Source organism: Gymnoscopelus microlampas (genome assembly GCF_963454915.1).
Source record: "Gymnoscopelus microlampas genome assembly, chromosome: 14".
Lineage (NCBI taxonomy): Eukaryota > Metazoa > Chordata > Actinopteri > Myctophiformes > Myctophidae > Gymnoscopelus > Gymnoscopelus microlampas.
In genome coordinates, this window is record NC_139951.1 from 30,103,940 (window position 1) to 30,120,928 (window position 16,989).

Genomic DNA, 16,989 nt, shown 5'->3' on the forward strand with positions numbered 1-16,989 from the left:
TGAGTCAAAAGGTCCCCTCCTGTAGTCCAGGCTTGATGGACAGATCTCCGTCTTGCCGGGAAGCTGGAAGAAATTGGAGTAACAAAGAAAATTATGATATATTGCATCAGAAAACCAGCTTGGAAACGTCAAATTGTGGTTCAACCACATTAACCCTAGCCTCCCTTTCCTGGGAATATCATAATAGGCGAACGTTCAGTGGAAATGGCAGATCTACAATGCGTTGCATTGCGACGGGTTGTGAGCTTTTTTCAGCGAAGAGATTTAGTGGAGGGAAGAAAGGAAGGGACATTGTATAGACCACTGTGGGACCCTGTTCAAAAAAGTTAACCCTGGTCAACTTTTTCTGTTGTGAGCTCTCAAGACATATTCAGCGCTTTTTTTCCTTTTCTTTTGCCGATGGGTTCACAGATTGTTGTGAGCTTGACCAATAGCAATAATCCTTGTGTGCATTTGGTCCATTTATTTGCATCCGCCCAACTCTCCTGTGATGTAATGTAACTACTTTTTCTTTTTTCAAAATTTCTCCCCCACTATTTTGGCGTAAGTTTTCAACAATCGTCCAATCTGGGCAAAAAAAAAAAAAGAAATTGTTTTTGAGAGTAACAATCGTCTAAACCTTTCAAAAAAAATAATTAGCAGTTCTACAAGCTCACAAGGCGTCACGGTGCATGTGAACATGTCAGTCGGCTATTTTCAAATGGCAGAAGTATAACACAGGGCTTAAGTGATTAAGGAAAGAGAATACGGCACTGTATTTGTCTTTCACGTAGCGACAAAACACATACTTCTATTTTAAGCACACACTCTCCTCCTTGTTTCATTCTTTTACTTTTTTTTTAGATAATCAAATAAACCCTGCTGCTAACATCTGGGCCCCGATAGGAAAGAATGCTGAGTCACATATATACAGTGTATGTGCATTTCTCACAGAGGTGTGACATTGCCTTTCATCAGCAGAGAGGACGCTTTGCTGGCCCGTACAGTTGTTTAGGTTTGAGCTTGACTTTGACTGGAGGTAGTTATGGCTGCTGTTGTGTCTGGCAGAGAGCAAAGAAGTGGGCGAGGACACGCTGCACTTCCAAACGACTGCTGGAATGCCGTCGTGTATGTGTGTGAGTGTGCGTCAATACGTGTGCAGTTTGTTAGTATGTGTGAGTGTGTGAGAGAAAGGGAGCTCGTGCGTGCGTGCGTGTGTGTGAGAGAGAGAGCGAGAGAGAGCCTGTCTGGGAGAGAGAGCGAGAGAGAGCTTTTTTTATGTGTGTGCTAGATTGTCGGTGTGTGTGCGTATGTGCCAACGCACACCAGTGTGTTTACATTTGTCTGTCTGCCTCCTGATGGTTTCAATTGACTGTCTCTTAAGCACTCTGGCTGGCATGTCAGCCGGATTCCTGTGTGGACAGAAGTATTTGCTTTTGCCTCCCAGCCTTTGACGGCAGTCGTATCAGGAGAGAGGGGGGGTGTCTATCTTCTGTATGACAGTGTTTCTAAAACATTTTACTTACGATTTGTCTTGTTGAAATGTTTTTAAAAAATTGCTATTTCAAATGTATCCGATGTATACAGGGTTAAAGTGGTTAAACAGATTTCGATGTTATATTAAATCATTTTACTGGACCCCCTGGAGCCCCGTCAAGGACCCCTGGGGGTCCCTGGACCGCACTGTGAGAGCCACTGCTGTACAGCCAATGTTTTTATGTACTGTTCTAGGACCCCCTCGAAAACAAAATGCTACATCTCAAGGGGTTATTCCTAATAAAGAATTTCAATCATCATGTAATTGCCAACCCGTCTGTTTCTCCTCTCTGTCTCCCCTGTATAGCGGTGGCGTTCCATAGCCCACCGGTCACCATCAAGAAAGAGCCCCAGAGCCCAGGCTCCGACCCCAGCCAGTCCTGTAGCCACAAGCAGAGCTTCAGTTACCCCAGCGGAGAGCAGTGCCTTTACGCCAGGTAAAAAAACACCCCACGCAGAGGTCACGTTGTAACTACAGCACAGCATGGGATGTATTTGAGCATGTTTTCAAGCCATTATAAACACAAGTATAGATGCGTCGTCAGTGTTTAACACATTCAATCCAGGAACGCATCTGTGTCATTTTTAGATTCATTTGGCTATTCAAAAGTAGCAGATATACAAGCTCATAGCGCCGATCTATGAGCTTCTTAGGATTTAGAAGACATTTGTAGAATCCCCAGAAGCAAAGATTTGAGTTAAAAATGTTCGCTTTAAAAATATATATATATTCAAAGATTTTCCGTAGCGCAGCACTCAGTGCCACGCTATGAGCTTGTAGATCTGCTATTTATATAGCCCAAAGTAATAGCCCAAAGTATAAAATAATGGTTATAGCTAAAAATCTAAAATGACACAGCTATGCGTTCCCGGATTGAATGGGTTAATAAAAGGCTATATTATGGCTCTTTTCTGTGAGGGTTTGTGCAGTCTGTCCAGCTACATAAAAACAGAACAAGGACGTGGTAGCACTATGTTCAGGAAACCAAACCCTGGTCAGCTCTCATGCATAAGTCAACACAGCAAAGAGAGTGACCACATGCTATTGACCACCACAAGCCTCACTACACAGCTCCCATTAGCCTGCTTTGTCGTATTGACTCATGAAACCCTGTGCCTCTTCCACGTACAACCGTCTCCGAACATGTGAATCATGTGTGTGTTTGTGTTAACTACTTAAAAGACATATTTTATACTTCGCCATATGTAATGGAGCGCAAAGAAAATGGCCGATCTGCTGAAAATCACTGAAAATCTTTTTCAGGGAGATTTTCGGTTATAATGACATGCCCAAAACAGGAATGCCAGGGTTAATGTGGTTATTGTGTGTGTGTTTGCGTGCGTGTTTTCGTTTTCCAGTGCCTATGAGCAGAAAAGGGCTGCAGGGGGAGGAAAGAGCTCCTGCCCGGGAACGCCCATGTCACCCATGCAGCAGCATTACTCCCCCAAACCTGCTGTGGCCGGACGGCCCGACGCTGGCTACATGAACCCTGCTGCCTCCACCCAGCCACTGCCTAGCCACAGCTACCCCATCAACCCCAGGTGACACACTGATGGCATTCATGACAGGGCTTCGTATCAAATGCACAAAACCTCTGTGCTCAGACACGCACAACGACATATGAACATATGATTTGTTATAGATTTAGTGACAACCCACATCAAGTAATCAATGCCCGAATCAAAGCCTGATTCAAGGTCCCCTCTGACAAGCCAGAGTTACAACTATTATTGCAATGATGTGTATAGATAATATATATATATAGACATATTGACAATACTCAACAAAAAAAAAAAATATATATATATATATTTAGGAAGCCAAACCTTAGTTAATAATCTGGTCTCTCAGTTCCAGGTACCAGGGCCCTTCATCAGACCCCATGTGCACCCAGTTCCCACCACAGGGGCAGCAGGCCTTCCAGCGCATGCAGCCTGCCCCGGCCGCGGGCCCCCATGCCGGGGGTGGTGGTGGAGGAGGAGGGGGCGGAGGACCGGGAGGTGGTGGTGGTGGAGGAGGAGGAGGGGGAGGAGGTGGTGTGTACCATCGACAGCACTCCGACCCTTGCCTGCCCTACCTGCAGCAGAGCTTTAAGCAGGAGTACCTGGACCCCCTGTACGAACGGGCCGCCCACATGGCGGCGGGGGGCCCGGGCCCTGGCCCTCACCCCCAGACCCACCCTCACCCCCACCAACACCAACACCCTCATCCACACCCCCACCAACACAGGTTCCCACCGGCCCACATGATGGTCAAACAGGAGCCCACGGACTACACATATGACCCTGGTGAGTGACAGTCAGAGAACACGCTCCACTGCATAGAGATTCTTCCTTAACTATATGGGTTAAAAAACTGCCATTCTAATTAGGAAACCTGTCGAGCCAACTGCCATATCTTTGGTGCTTTTTGCAGTTTATTTTTGTTTGTCTAAGGTCTGTCTTGCTTGTGTATTTTCGGTTGCAAGCTTCTCTGGCAAACGGGTGAATTGGAACAGACCATGTACCTCCCTTAACATTTACTTAATATTAAATCGTGTTGCTCAAAAACAAAAGGTATAAAAACGAAATGCACCTCGACAATCAATAAATGTGAAAGTAGTCAAGAGAAGCTTGCATTAATGTGTACGGCTAATGTCTTATAGTTACACCACCAAGCAGTTATTACAAAAGGCGAAGTGATCAAAAGGAGACAGGCAGGTAGGGAGAGGAGTGGGGGGGGCTGGGGGGGTGCAAGTGACAAAGTCAAATCCGGTATTTTTTAACCCAAGCATCTGTGTCATTTTAGCTATATATATATATATATATATATATATATATATATATATATATATATATATGTACAGTAGCAACATAAGTTTTTCAGATTTTTTTTACGATTTAGAACATTGGTTTAGAACGGTGGTTCTCAAAAGTAGCAGATACAAGCTCAAGCTTGTACGTCTGCTTCTTGAAAGTGTTGAATGAATGTTGAATGATTTTAACACAAATCTTCTGGGAGTCCCTGGCACAAAACATTTTCAGATGGGGGACCACGGCCACATATATATCATTTTGGGGGGCCTTGGCACGGGAAATTGGAACCGGGTGAAAAAAGGGTTATACAAATCGTGGGATTAAAAAAAAATGTAAAAAAAAAAGAAGGCATTTGTAGAATCGGCCTCAGGGTTGGGTTAACTCATAAATGTACTGAAAAAAGGGGATATATAACAGGGATAACAACCATCATTATCAAGCTGGCTCAAGGACTTTAATCACCCGATATATACTTAATCAAAAGACAAATAGTAAAAATAGCCGATCTAAAAGCTCACACAAAATTGTGAGCTTGTAGTTCTGTTATTTTTGCAAAAGTGTACTTTAAAAAAAGACCTCACAACAGGTTCGACAGGGTTAATGTGGTTAAACAAACGCGTCATGTCATTTTCTCTAGTTGTTTGCAAGCGTGTCAAGCTGAAAATGCGTCTGGCCCGTCGGAAGCGTTAAGCCTCACGGTGTTTGCGCGGTGCAGCAGTTTTTTGGGGTTTTTTTTGCTTTCGCCTCCACAAGAGTCTCTTTGAAGACAAATCCTCCCCTGGCGTGTGTGCAGCCAACCTTAGAACAAAATGTCCAAAAAGCCAAAACACGCTCCCTTTTTACTGTATCGGCTCCTAGACTTCCACCCCCTCCTCCTCCTCCTCGCAAACTCCTCCTTTCAACTCTATGACACTTTGCAAAGCAAAAAAAAGAAGAACTTTTTTTTCCTCTCTCCTTCACTACAGTTCTCTCTCGCCTGGTCTCTGAGAGAGAGAGAGAATGAGAGAGGGAGGGAGAGAGAGAGAGGCAGAGGAATTTCATTGAGAAAATGGAGGGCATAGGAAAGACTAGCGTCCCCGGCGGAGTGCTCCAGGGTTTCAGGTTGCACTGTTGGCTTCCTTTTTCTGCAGGCAGATGAACTCATAATGGAAAAATGAGCGTGGCCGCAGCAACCTGAGATGCTCACTGGCTGGCCTGGAGGGGAGAGGGGGGCTTAGGTTGAAGGGATTGAGGGTGGTGGGGGGGGGGGGTAAGCAAGCAGCCTTCACTGTTAGGTAGCATGACAACTAACTATGCTGTAAAAATCCTGAGTATTAATGTAACTCTTGACAGTGTAACAATTTACCTGTACATGTGTGTAGCCACAGAGCATTGTCTAAGAGCTTCATTTACCGTGTTCTGGCTGATATACACGGTAAAATCCAGAGTGTTGAATTGACTCTGTGAGACTGTAAAAACTGCTGCCCTCTATATAAGCACAGGAATGGGTGCTTCCATGCTCTGAAACTGGCATACTTTATGCATAATGAACACCCGAGGATCGTCGACCTAAATTCCATTTAGATTTTTTTTTCTTTACTTTTTTGTTAATGTTTTTTTTTTTGTACCCATACCTTTTGATAGGGAGTGGAAGACGGATAGCCCTGACAAAGTTGAGCTTTGTGCTTTCAGGAGCCTTGAGGAGGGACTAGAGAAAGACCAACAAAAGGATGTTTGTCTGTGGATAAAAGTGTGTGTGTTGCTGGGAGGCCATGGCCGCCAGAGAGGTGTGTCTGTGAAATGCTTAATTTATAGTCCATCGTACGAATGTGTCACACGCCGAAAATAACTGATTTACATGCTCACAACGCATCACGGATGCGACCCGGTGTGAGCTTGTAGATCGGCACCACTTGAGAAGGTGTCTGCTAGACGAAATGGTTATGTGTGTGTGACAGCACTTTCACTTCGTACGACGATAGCCAGCTGCAGTTTCCTGATCACAAATAATAACCGTTGCAGGGGAACAAAGAAATAGATTATAGTGCCGTTTATCGCTCGCCTAATTTCTCTGCTAATGTAAACGCTCTTTTAGGCTGCTGTTCAAAAGATTCAATGCCTCCTATAGCCCATCACTCAGGCCTTAATGTCAGTGATGAAAAGCATGTGTCCTGTAGAGTGAACAAGTAATGTTCTCTCCCTTGAGCTAGGCACTTTCCCCACAACTGTTCTTACTACGTGGCTTCATAAAGAAAATGCGTTTGGGTGATTTATAGGATGTCCATTGAATCTGAACCTTCACTTCACAGCCCACATCACAGTTAACCCAAATTACAAAAACATGCTCTACTGTAGCAGTAAATGTAATATGGTCGGTTAAATTCCTAAATATGCCAATAATCAAGATATTTTATTTATCGCTACTCCTACAGTTACAAGCAGCAAAATGCTAGTGTGACAAGGTCCGCAAGACTGTGATAACACAACTGCAACAAACCACCTGCTGTAGGACTCGCAGATCCTGGGAATGCTATTTCTTTACCATACAGTGATGGCTAAAGTCAAGATGCTCTGGGTGGTAGCAGAGTAGAAGGACTTCAGGACGTTCTGTGACACCATGAATGTCGTTAACTGTCTGAGGTGGTACAGATGTTGTCTGGCTTTCTTTGCCACAGACTCTCTGTGTGCATTCTCCAGGTCAGGTCTTCTGTCACCGAGTTACTTGAAGCTATTCACTGGTTCCCCATTGATCAAGAGGGGCGTATAAGACCTCTGTCATTTCCCACAGATATAGTTGACATTAGCAACACTGTGGTGCTTCGCTCTAAGTTGCTGTTTGATGTTACATCTCTGATGTCATCAATGCCTGACCTATAACATAAAAAAGAAGACATGCTAAGGGAAATTAAATCTCAAACAGAGGTATACACCGTAGAGGCTGAGCGTTAAATCCCTGAGTCTGTGTAGATCTGAGAACCAATTTCACATACAAATTGGCATCCCGTCACCTAATCACTGCCATTGTGTGAGATGAAAGACACAAAATGACCACGACACTGCGCACAATTGACCCTGGCGCTCTCACACCAGACACCCACCACCCCACCCCCCGTCACTCGCTCCCCCGGTGGGTGAGGTCTGCTGTCGCTGGCAGGCAGATTAGTTACAGTGTGATCGAGCGCTGCTGCTCCTGCCTCCCCGAAATGGAGGGCTTAATTTTCCCCCAGTGGCGTCTTATCGTGGCCACAGCGCTGCAACTGCATTCCCCAGGAGTGAGTCACAGGCCCCCAGCCAGAGGCACCTTTTTAGACACTACACAGCTAAAGACTCATTGTTCATTTCACATTGAGAGTGTAAAATCAGTGTTCATTTAACTCAGAGGGTCCATTTGGGTCAGTTTTTACACACTTTTGCTGTCTCTAACTCATACAGTCAAGTACAGACAGACAGCACCCTGAAAGCTCTCCTCAGCACGTACCGACTCCTCACAACATGTTACGAGGGCGCTACACAAGTGTTCCAGCTTGCTAAGAATTTGCTGGGAGGTTAAGAGGGAAATATAAAATCTATTTTGGCGAATGCAGCTATTTGAGACAGTCAATGATGTGCCCGGACAAAGCACAGACATTGTATACTGTACAGCTTTTTTTCCTTCTGGCCGGGCGCAGGTGCTTGGCCTAAAAATACCAGCAGAGACAAGACAAGTGATACGATGATAAATGCAGAGTTTTGTCCTTGCAGGAGCGCTATAGGGATGAGCCCTCTGAAATATTCACATACTGTAATACCAAATGGATGATTTGTGATTATGTTAGGAGAGGGACAAATCTCTGTAGAGAAGCCCTGCTTTGGGGTGAAAGTGTTTTATCCACTTAGGGTTGGCTACAGTTATACAATCTCATTCTGAGTGCTTTTTTTTCTCCTTCTTTTTAGTAAAACATGAATTCAGTTGAACTAAATTCCTTTTAGCGTTATTACAGGTGCAACAAACTAAAACTAATCAAAATGAAGAGAAATTGAGACATTTCAACCTATAATATTTTAAGCAAAGAAAGTATTTAAGAATAAAAATGTAACTAAACATTTAAATACAAAGTTCAACTATTGTCCATAGTAGACACTCACTATCATTGTCCATATTGTGCTTCTAGACACACTGTCATTGGCGGTATTGTACTTGCGGATAGAGAGAATGAGAGAGAGAGACAGACAGAGAGAGAGAGAGAGATTGTTGTCCATGTTGCAGTGGGGGCAACACGAACAATTCTGTCCACAAAGGGTTACAGGTCCACTTTTTGAGTTCCTTGGTAAATGGAAACAAAGTTGTAAGCACCAGTCCACTGATGTGTGCTAATGGGTTTCAGATGTGCCTGGCTGTCCCTCTATGTACCACCACAATGAGGGCTACTCCAACCCCCAGCACAGCAATGAAGGTAAGGCATAATGTTAATCTAATCTGCATGCCTTCTATCCACTGTACACTTTTATCAGAAAGAGTTATTAGTTTGCTCCATGCATACAGTATATGGCTCCCAAAAAGATTCTTAGTGGACATTTTATGTAGACATTTATGAAGATCTCACATGGTTCTCTTTTAGAACCATTTTAGATTTATAGAATGTTCTATATGGAACATTTTTATGAATTGATTAACTCTCGGGTCCAATAGAAACTCTGGGTGTGTGAGGTAAATGTGCTTTCATCTTGTCCATTGTTACGTACAGGCTCAAGTGTAAAAGGCTTGTTAAACGAGAGTCATTTAAGAGTTAAAGATGATGTCGATGTGATGGGAGTCTTTCGATTGCACGTACCAGATCTCCCTCCCCGCCCATCCTTTATCATAACGGAGCCTGGCCTGGCTGGAGCCTTGCGGTCATTGGCTAACCGGCCTGGAGTGTCCGTGTTTCCATTGGCTAACCGGCGGTGTGCCTGTGTTTCCATTGGCAGGGGCCCTGGCCTCACCCCCCGCCTCAAGAATCCCTGGATAAATATTACTCCTGGAAAAAGCTAAAGTATTTTTCCTAGTGAGAAAAGGGAAAACAATCCTCCCATTCACTCCCATTGTTTGTAACACCGTTTGTAGCTATTTTGCCCCACGTTCAGCCAGTCAGGACAGTGGAAGACCTTTTAACCACTTAAAACCCTAAATACTTAGTTGACCGGAGTCCTCCAGGGGTCTACAATAGTTCTCCTTTGTTCCTTCTAATCTACACCAAATATATATGGGTGAAAATAGCCAATCTACAAGCTCACAACGTGATGCATCATCAGCTTGTAGATCTGCTATTTACGCTAAATGAATAAGGCCTAAACTAAATCTGATGAGGGGAATTAATAGGAGTGTTGCTCAGAAGTTTACAGGTCCTGGAATCGAACAGGACCATCCTGTGACCGTCCGTCACAGATATTTGCAGAGGGTGAAATGCTCTCACTCTCAAGAAGCCCTCCTCCACTCTACTTTTGGTGGAGTGGATCAGGAGGACACACTTACTGCCTTAATGTTATTCATGGGTGAATACACCCTTGTATTTTGTTGAGATGTTATTCATTAAGCCTGGCGTGGATCCCAAATGGCCAATTTGACTGTAATTGTAAGAGCAAGGCCACTTGAAACACTCACACGCCCCCCCGCCCGCCCTTATCTTTGCAGGCTATCTGTTTGAAAACGATTCCCGAGTGGTTCCAGAGAAATTTGAGGGTGAGTCATGATTAATAATTCCTGTACATGCATGCTTGCACTAATACACAAAGGCTTTGGTCAAACCAACATATAGCAGTATGACCCACACACACACACACACACACACACACACACACACACACACACACACACACACACACACACACACACACACACACACACACACACACACACACACACACACACACACACACACACACACACACACACTCTATTACCTTGACACACCACAATCCACTTGGGAAGGTGTCAGTTGGACGAAATAGTTATGGGTGACAGCACTTTAGAGTATCTATCTCTAATAGAGAAACACAAGCCACACAAAGCAGGCATAGTTGGCTCTGTGCTCGGCATCAAATCCCTATCTCCATCTGGAATCGGTATTGGAGCTCCCTGTGTATCAGCTAGCATCCCTACACAATAAGCACTGGAGGGTCCGTACGTAACAGGTGAACTACATCAGGTAGGAGCTCAGCTAGTTGGGTCTGGTTTCTCTGTGGTACAACGTGCAGGGCTCCTATGTCAGGGTGGGAACGGTGACAGCCAGTTTCCCATGCGTTCTTTCGAGATTGACGCTAAAGGAGATTGAGTGGAGAGCCTGAAGGCTTTAGCACTGGTTGAACAACTGAAGTGCACCAGTAACATAGCCGAGGTCCTCATGTTCCCACACTTGTGTACCGAGGATCCAGTAACCGGTAAATAACTAACTCTATAGCCAAACACATATCGGTGACAATTAGCATATTGCCCAGCCCCTGTTTTTTGTCTCACACATAACTTTTCTTACATTTCGGTTTGTTGGTGTACAGTATAAATCCCAATTGGTAAAACGTCTAAGGATGAGGATATTTTTTATTGTCATTCCAGAGCATGTTTTACATGAAAGGGAACAAAATGAGGCACTCAGGTCCTGGTGCAGATAATATGGAATAAAACTTAAGAAAAATAAACTATGCAAATATAAATCTAAATGAAAAACTAGGTGGCCAAGTGGACCCAAAGTGCAGCAATGCCCTAGTATGAAACTGCATAATGATACTAATACTAAATGGCAGCAATTGATGAGTGAGATGCAGAATCAGTATCACAGCATCATGGAAGAGCCTCAGCCTTGTTGCTGCGTGGCCTCCTGCCTGATGGGAGGAGGTGCGGGGTGGGTACAGTGCGTGGCCTCCTGCCTAATGGGAGGAGGTGCAGGGTGGGTACAGTCCCTCATGATGCAGGACGCCTTTTCCCTGCACCTGCTTTTGTATACATCACCGATGGTGGCTGGTGGGTATACTGCTGCCAATGACCGTAACCTATTAAGACCGGGAACGCATCTGTGTCATTTTAAAATTTCTTTGGCTATTCAAAAAATAGCAGATATACAAGCTCATAGCGCGGCACTCAAGCTTGTAGATCTGTTTTTCTTTTTATCGTGAACATTTGTACAAATCTTTAGTTTGAGTATATATACATTTTTAAAGCGAACATTTGTAACTCAAATCTTTGCTTCTGGGGATTTTACAAATGTCTTCTAAATCCCAACAGGTTTCTGAAAAACATTTTCATGTCAAGGACCACCCAAAATTATATGTATTTGTCCTCCGACCCCCATCTCAAAATATGTTGTTCCAGGGACCCCCAGAAGCAAAGATTTGAGTTACAAATGTTCGCTTAAAATATATATATATATATATATATATATATATATATATATATATATATATATATATATTCAAAGATTTATTAAAATTTCAAGATTTTTCTAAAAATAGCAGATCTACAAGCTCATAGCGCGGCACTTGGTGCCGCGCTATGAGCTTGTATATCTGCAATTTGCTTTATAGCCAAAGAAATCTAAAAATGACACAGATGCTTTCCTGGTCTTAATGGATTAAAGTTGTCAAATCATTCCATAGGCTGTCAATAAGGATTTGATTGAATCACTTTAACCCTGGTGTCTCAGTTTTGGACATGTAGGCGTAGATATAGGCAGGGGAAAAAAATCGAATCATGTGGATCTCGATGTCTAAGACATATCTATGATGTATGGCTCCAAATGTGGGCATGGTTTCATTCCATTCAGAGCCCCTTGACTTCCATTCATGAAATGAAAGTTAAATATTTTGAAAAGTTTAAAACCTAATTATGTGAAAACAAAACCGGTCCAGCGGTTTGCGAGATTGCCTCCGGAAACACAGACACACATATTCACACTGTCTTATAGACAGCTAGTCTCCTGAGCCACACCTTTTAAAAAAATATTCAAACTATATCAAAACATTTTTTTAAATAGCAGATTTATAAAAAACAAAAACATTTCAAGTATTTTTTTTAGGGCTTTTTTTTATTGATAGTACAGTGGAGATAAGACAGGAAACCAGGTGAGAGAGTCGCTTACTGACATGCAGCAAATGGTCCGCGCGGCTCAGGACTCGAACCGGGGACTCGCTTCAGGCAAGTTCTGAAAACATTTGAAACATTAATTTGTAGAGTGCATACCTCAGACTGGTAACATCAAGCGGTCCCCGGTGATCCTCAGGAGTGAGAGTGTCGCTTAGTATTATTATAATATAATATTATTATTATTATTTCAGGTGAAGTGAAGCAGGAAGGAGGTGGCGTGTTTCGTGAGGGCACGCCCTACCAGCGCCGTGGATCCCTGCAGCTCTGGCAGTTCCTGGTGGCACTGCTGGACGACCCCGGCAACTCGCACTTCATCGCCTGGACCGGCCGTGGCATGGAGTTCAAACTCATCGAACCCGAGGAGGTATGTATCTTTAGTCACAGATCTGATTTCTTAAAAATAAATGTATAATGAGGGGTTTCCAGCGTCAGATACAACACACAACTTAATTTATGGAGGCTAACCTTTTTCTTGGTTTCTACAATGTCCTTGTTTTTTTTGTGTCTATTGAGTAGAGGTTTTTAAGATTCTTTTTGGCAATTAACTCTTTATTTAGTTTTTCTTTGGTGCTCTTGAATGAAAGTGCTGTAAAACATGAGCACGTGAAAAATACAACATCAATAACACAATACAGTAGGTAGATGAATAAATAGGTACTATATTGATCCCAAAGGAAATTCCAGGATGGAGATAAGAACATAGCAGTGTTCAAATGACACCCTGATGGCTTTTGGGGTAGTCGTATTTGTCAGGGGTGGGACGGTACTGTATACATGCAAGCACATGAATGCGCCCGGTGAAGATATACTATCAATACATTTCAATACAGAGATTTAGCATGGGACAACAAAGAAACTGAAAAGGAATTCACCACTGCAACAGGCAGTGGTTTGCATTACATTAAACAGACCAGTCCTAGGTTGCATCCTATGACAATTATGAACATACCCATGGTGTGTAATGCTTAATTAACATTTTGCATCCGTTATGCATTGTGAGATTGCATAGATCAGCTATTTTCTGTGCGCGAGTCAGCGCGACACCATTGTACGACAAAGTAAATTGCGCGTTGAGTGTGCACACAAGGATGGCTGGAGCAGCAATAGACAACATTGTGTTTATTAGACAAAAATGATCGGAAATTGCTATAAACGTGCACGTTTACAATTGCTTTACTAGTGCTTTACTATTAGCCTACTGTTTTTTTTCAGGAACCTAAATATACAGGAAAATGTAAATAATCCTTTGTATCTGAGTTTAGCATAATAGTTTTATCTATGGAAACCTTGTATCTCCATATAGCTAAATCAATGCTAGTGGCCATCATGTATGTGTGTCTGCTGGTTTTACAAATATTTAACCAATTAAAAGTATAAACAAGAACCTGTCACTAAATCTCGTAACTCTACCTGGTCCATTATACATAATGATATACTTCCGCATGTTATTCTATGATCCTTTGAGGTCGATTCCTCGTCACCGCTTTTCTTTGCACCTAAGCAATGTTGATAGGGAAGTGATGAGGAGGGCGTTGGGATCTGAGTTGTGATGAATTCATGTTAGTAGACGGGTTTTAAAACAAAGCACAGATCACAATGATTAGAAGTGAGATCTGGCCTCTGTCCTCACAATGCTCTGTACTCTGATCCCTGCTCCATTAGTCTCCCATTCATTATTCAGCACATGAAACAATAGATTGATACAAAATGAAGGACAAGCTCTATCGCCGAATCATGCACCCCCTCCCCTTCTCTTTCTCTCTCTCTCCCTCTCACCTCCTCACATTTCTTCAGGTCTGGACATTTTTTCGCAATGTTTAAGTCTGCGGCTTGATTGGCCGTATCAGCCGGATGGTCCATTTAGATGGGGCCCAGTATGCTAGATAGGCAGGCCTACTGTCATTTCCATTATCTTTTTTACTGTACATTAAAAATGAATGGGTCCAGGAGTTTTTACAAGAGGCAATTAGGGCTGAGTGCTCAGAGATCAAACGGAGCCTCTGGCTGGCCAGCCACCGTGGGATATGACCCGTCTCCTACTGAGTCATAAGCCTCCTCTCCTCTCTTTATGTCTCTCCTCTGAGTGTCTCCTTCTGCTCCTGTGCTCTCCCTGCCCAAATCTTTGCAACCTCCTCCAGCGCTTTACACGCCCACACCCCTGCACACACCCACCTACTCGCAATATCCCAAGACGTTTGTCAACAGAAGGATTGACATCTCCTAAATAATAATGGGATTCACCCACCTTCCCTCACTTGGGATGAGAGACTATAGCGAGAGGTTAGTGGGCTGCTGCTGCCGGCCCTAAGTTCAACCTGGGTTTGGGGACGGTATTTCATAGTCTGCCCATGACAAGCAGCCGCTGACTCTTATTTCACTGCACACACTGTGGGACTCTGGTTGCATTCAAGTGGTAATGGGTTACATAAAAAGGAAGTGAATCCACATGTTGGGGACTCGCCCTGCTTTGGGCATGCCGACACAGATGGAGGAAGAACTGAGGCCTTTGACTTATCGCTGAGGACCCCTAGTGGTTAAAGGGCAGAGTTGTGACTCGCAGCGTTGGGTTATCGTTGCTGTGGTTCAATGGGACAATCATTGTTCCGCCAAAGGAGCTCCACTTACAATTGTTTCAGCGGAAAAAAAAACTTATGTTGAAACATCTTTTAGAAAAAGAAGACCGTGTTCTTTGAAGCCTTCTAAAGTGTACCCGATTGTCCATTCAGTCACCCATGAAGGAACCCAGGCCCCAGCCACCAGAGCTGAACCATCCCAGATGCGTAACCACCTCTTTTCTTCTCCCTCCCTCGTTCTCGCACTCCCTTTATTCTCCTGCTCTGCTATTCTCCCTCTGAGGTTTTCTCCCTCCTTTCTCTTCCTCCTGCCGTAGGTAAAATTCAGACCGCTGCAATATTTCTCCAGTGTTCTAAATGCTTGATTGCTGCGTCGTATGACAGTGTCATGCACCGAAAATAGATGATCTGCAAACTTGTAGCTCATAGATTGGCTATTTTCGGCATGCGTTGCGGTCGTACGACGAAGTATGGGGCTTAAACAAAGTGATTTCGGCTCATCACGATTCTTTGGTCTGAAGTTAACTAGGCTTTATTGTGTCTCCTCAGGTTGCCAGGCTGTGGGGCATGCAGAAGAACCGTCCGGCCATGAACTACGACAAACTCAGCCGCTCTCTGCGGTACTACTATGAGAAGGGAATCATGCAGAAGGTATTTGTTCACATTAGCTTGAGGGACACATTTACAGCTCTAATGGAAATGTTCTAGTTTCCTTTGCTTTTTTTATTGCTTTAATTATCACACTGGGTTATAAGGTTCTGTACAAATTTCCTTACTATCGGTGCACAACACAATAGCATTTTACGAAACAAAACAAATTGGAAATGCATGTCACAAAGCAAATTAGTGAAACAGAAAACACGACATTTCACAAAACAAAATAGCAAGGCAGAAGACATATGTTGCAAAATGAATTAGGTGAAAAAACGCAGAACACAGAACGGGTACAAACTAAATCAGTTACTGATTTGACATTTGATGTTAGTCTGGATAACAAGACAAAGAACGATGATCAATGGTTCCTCTGCCTTAAAAATAAAAGGGTATAATCTGTGGAAATGTTTTCTTGAAAAGAGGTAATAACATTGTATTTCATTATTGTGCTTTCATATTTTTTTATATCGTCGCTGTCGGGCACAAACCAGCTATCTCCATTTTTCAACTTTTTAATGTCTTTTAATAAATCTGTGCTATTGAACATCCTTTACGTCTGTGTGTGGGTTTTACAAATATTGCACCAATGAAAACTTGAAAAGCGCATCTGATTAAAGCATCTGACTAAAGCATCTGACTAAAGCGCATCTGACTAAACCTAACTCCATTGGATCCTCAAACTGTCGTTCAAACTTGTGGAGATAGTTGTTTTGTCCACCATTGATTAGAATGACTACGGTAAGTTAATCTCCACATTAATGGTCAAAAACCTCCTAACTCCACTTGAGCTGTATTTGGGTAAAGTGATGATGATATAATGACACATTCAAGTATCTGACAATGTATAAAGTCACCATAACCAACTTTGATGAGGCAGTATTGTGTTGTTCTAAAAACATGTTTTTGTTTTTAATTTCCTGAAAAGTGGACGTGGTTTCTGCCCGACAGCAGAGATATACTAGACGTTCGGGTGTTCGGGCATATTTAGGCATAGTTACATTGGGTACTCCTTATATGGTTATATCATGGTGACATGAGTGTGATGTCAGAGGTCCCCCCCGCCCGCTGGCCGGTCCTCCCGTAAGCCAATTTTAATATCTAATCTTCAGCAAAGGCCGTCGGGATCACGACGTGTCAGGCTACATTGAGCGTAGGTGGGGTCCGGGCCTTTTTCCGCATGTTTTATATGAATAGAAGTCAATGGGGTCGGATCGGGCTGAAACCTTGCCCAAATTTGAAGTCATACGTCATAGATAGCCTACACCACATCAGAAAAGACGGGCTGTGATCGGCCAATAGTCGCTGTGATTGCCAGTTGTCCCTTGTTCAAGTATTGGGCAGATTCCTAACCTTTCCCTTAGCTACACTCAACTCTCACAA

The 16,989-nt window shown here is 43.4% G+C and overlaps 1 protein-coding gene across 3 annotated transcripts in view; it reads left to right on the forward strand.

Annotated features, from left to right (window-relative positions):
• etv4 (ETS variant transcription factor 4) overlaps positions 1–16,989 on the forward strand; it is a 40,790-nt gene that overhangs the window by 23,176 nt on the left and 625 nt on the right. For all 3 annotated transcript variants that reach the window (XM_084077791.1, XM_084077792.1, XM_084077793.1), the window contains 7 exons: positions 1,823–1,952; positions 2,875–3,057; positions 3,368–3,804; positions 8,655–8,723; positions 9,941–9,988; positions 12,574–12,746; positions 15,505–15,606. In XM_084077791.1, the coding sequence (XP_083933917.1) occupies positions 1,823–1,952; positions 2,875–3,057; positions 3,368–3,804; positions 8,655–8,723; positions 9,941–9,988; positions 12,574–12,746; positions 15,505–15,606 (1,142 nt within the window). The remainder of the gene's footprint in view (positions 1–1,822; positions 1,953–2,874; positions 3,058–3,367; positions 3,805–8,654; positions 8,724–9,940; positions 9,989–12,573; positions 12,747–15,504; positions 15,607–16,989) is intronic.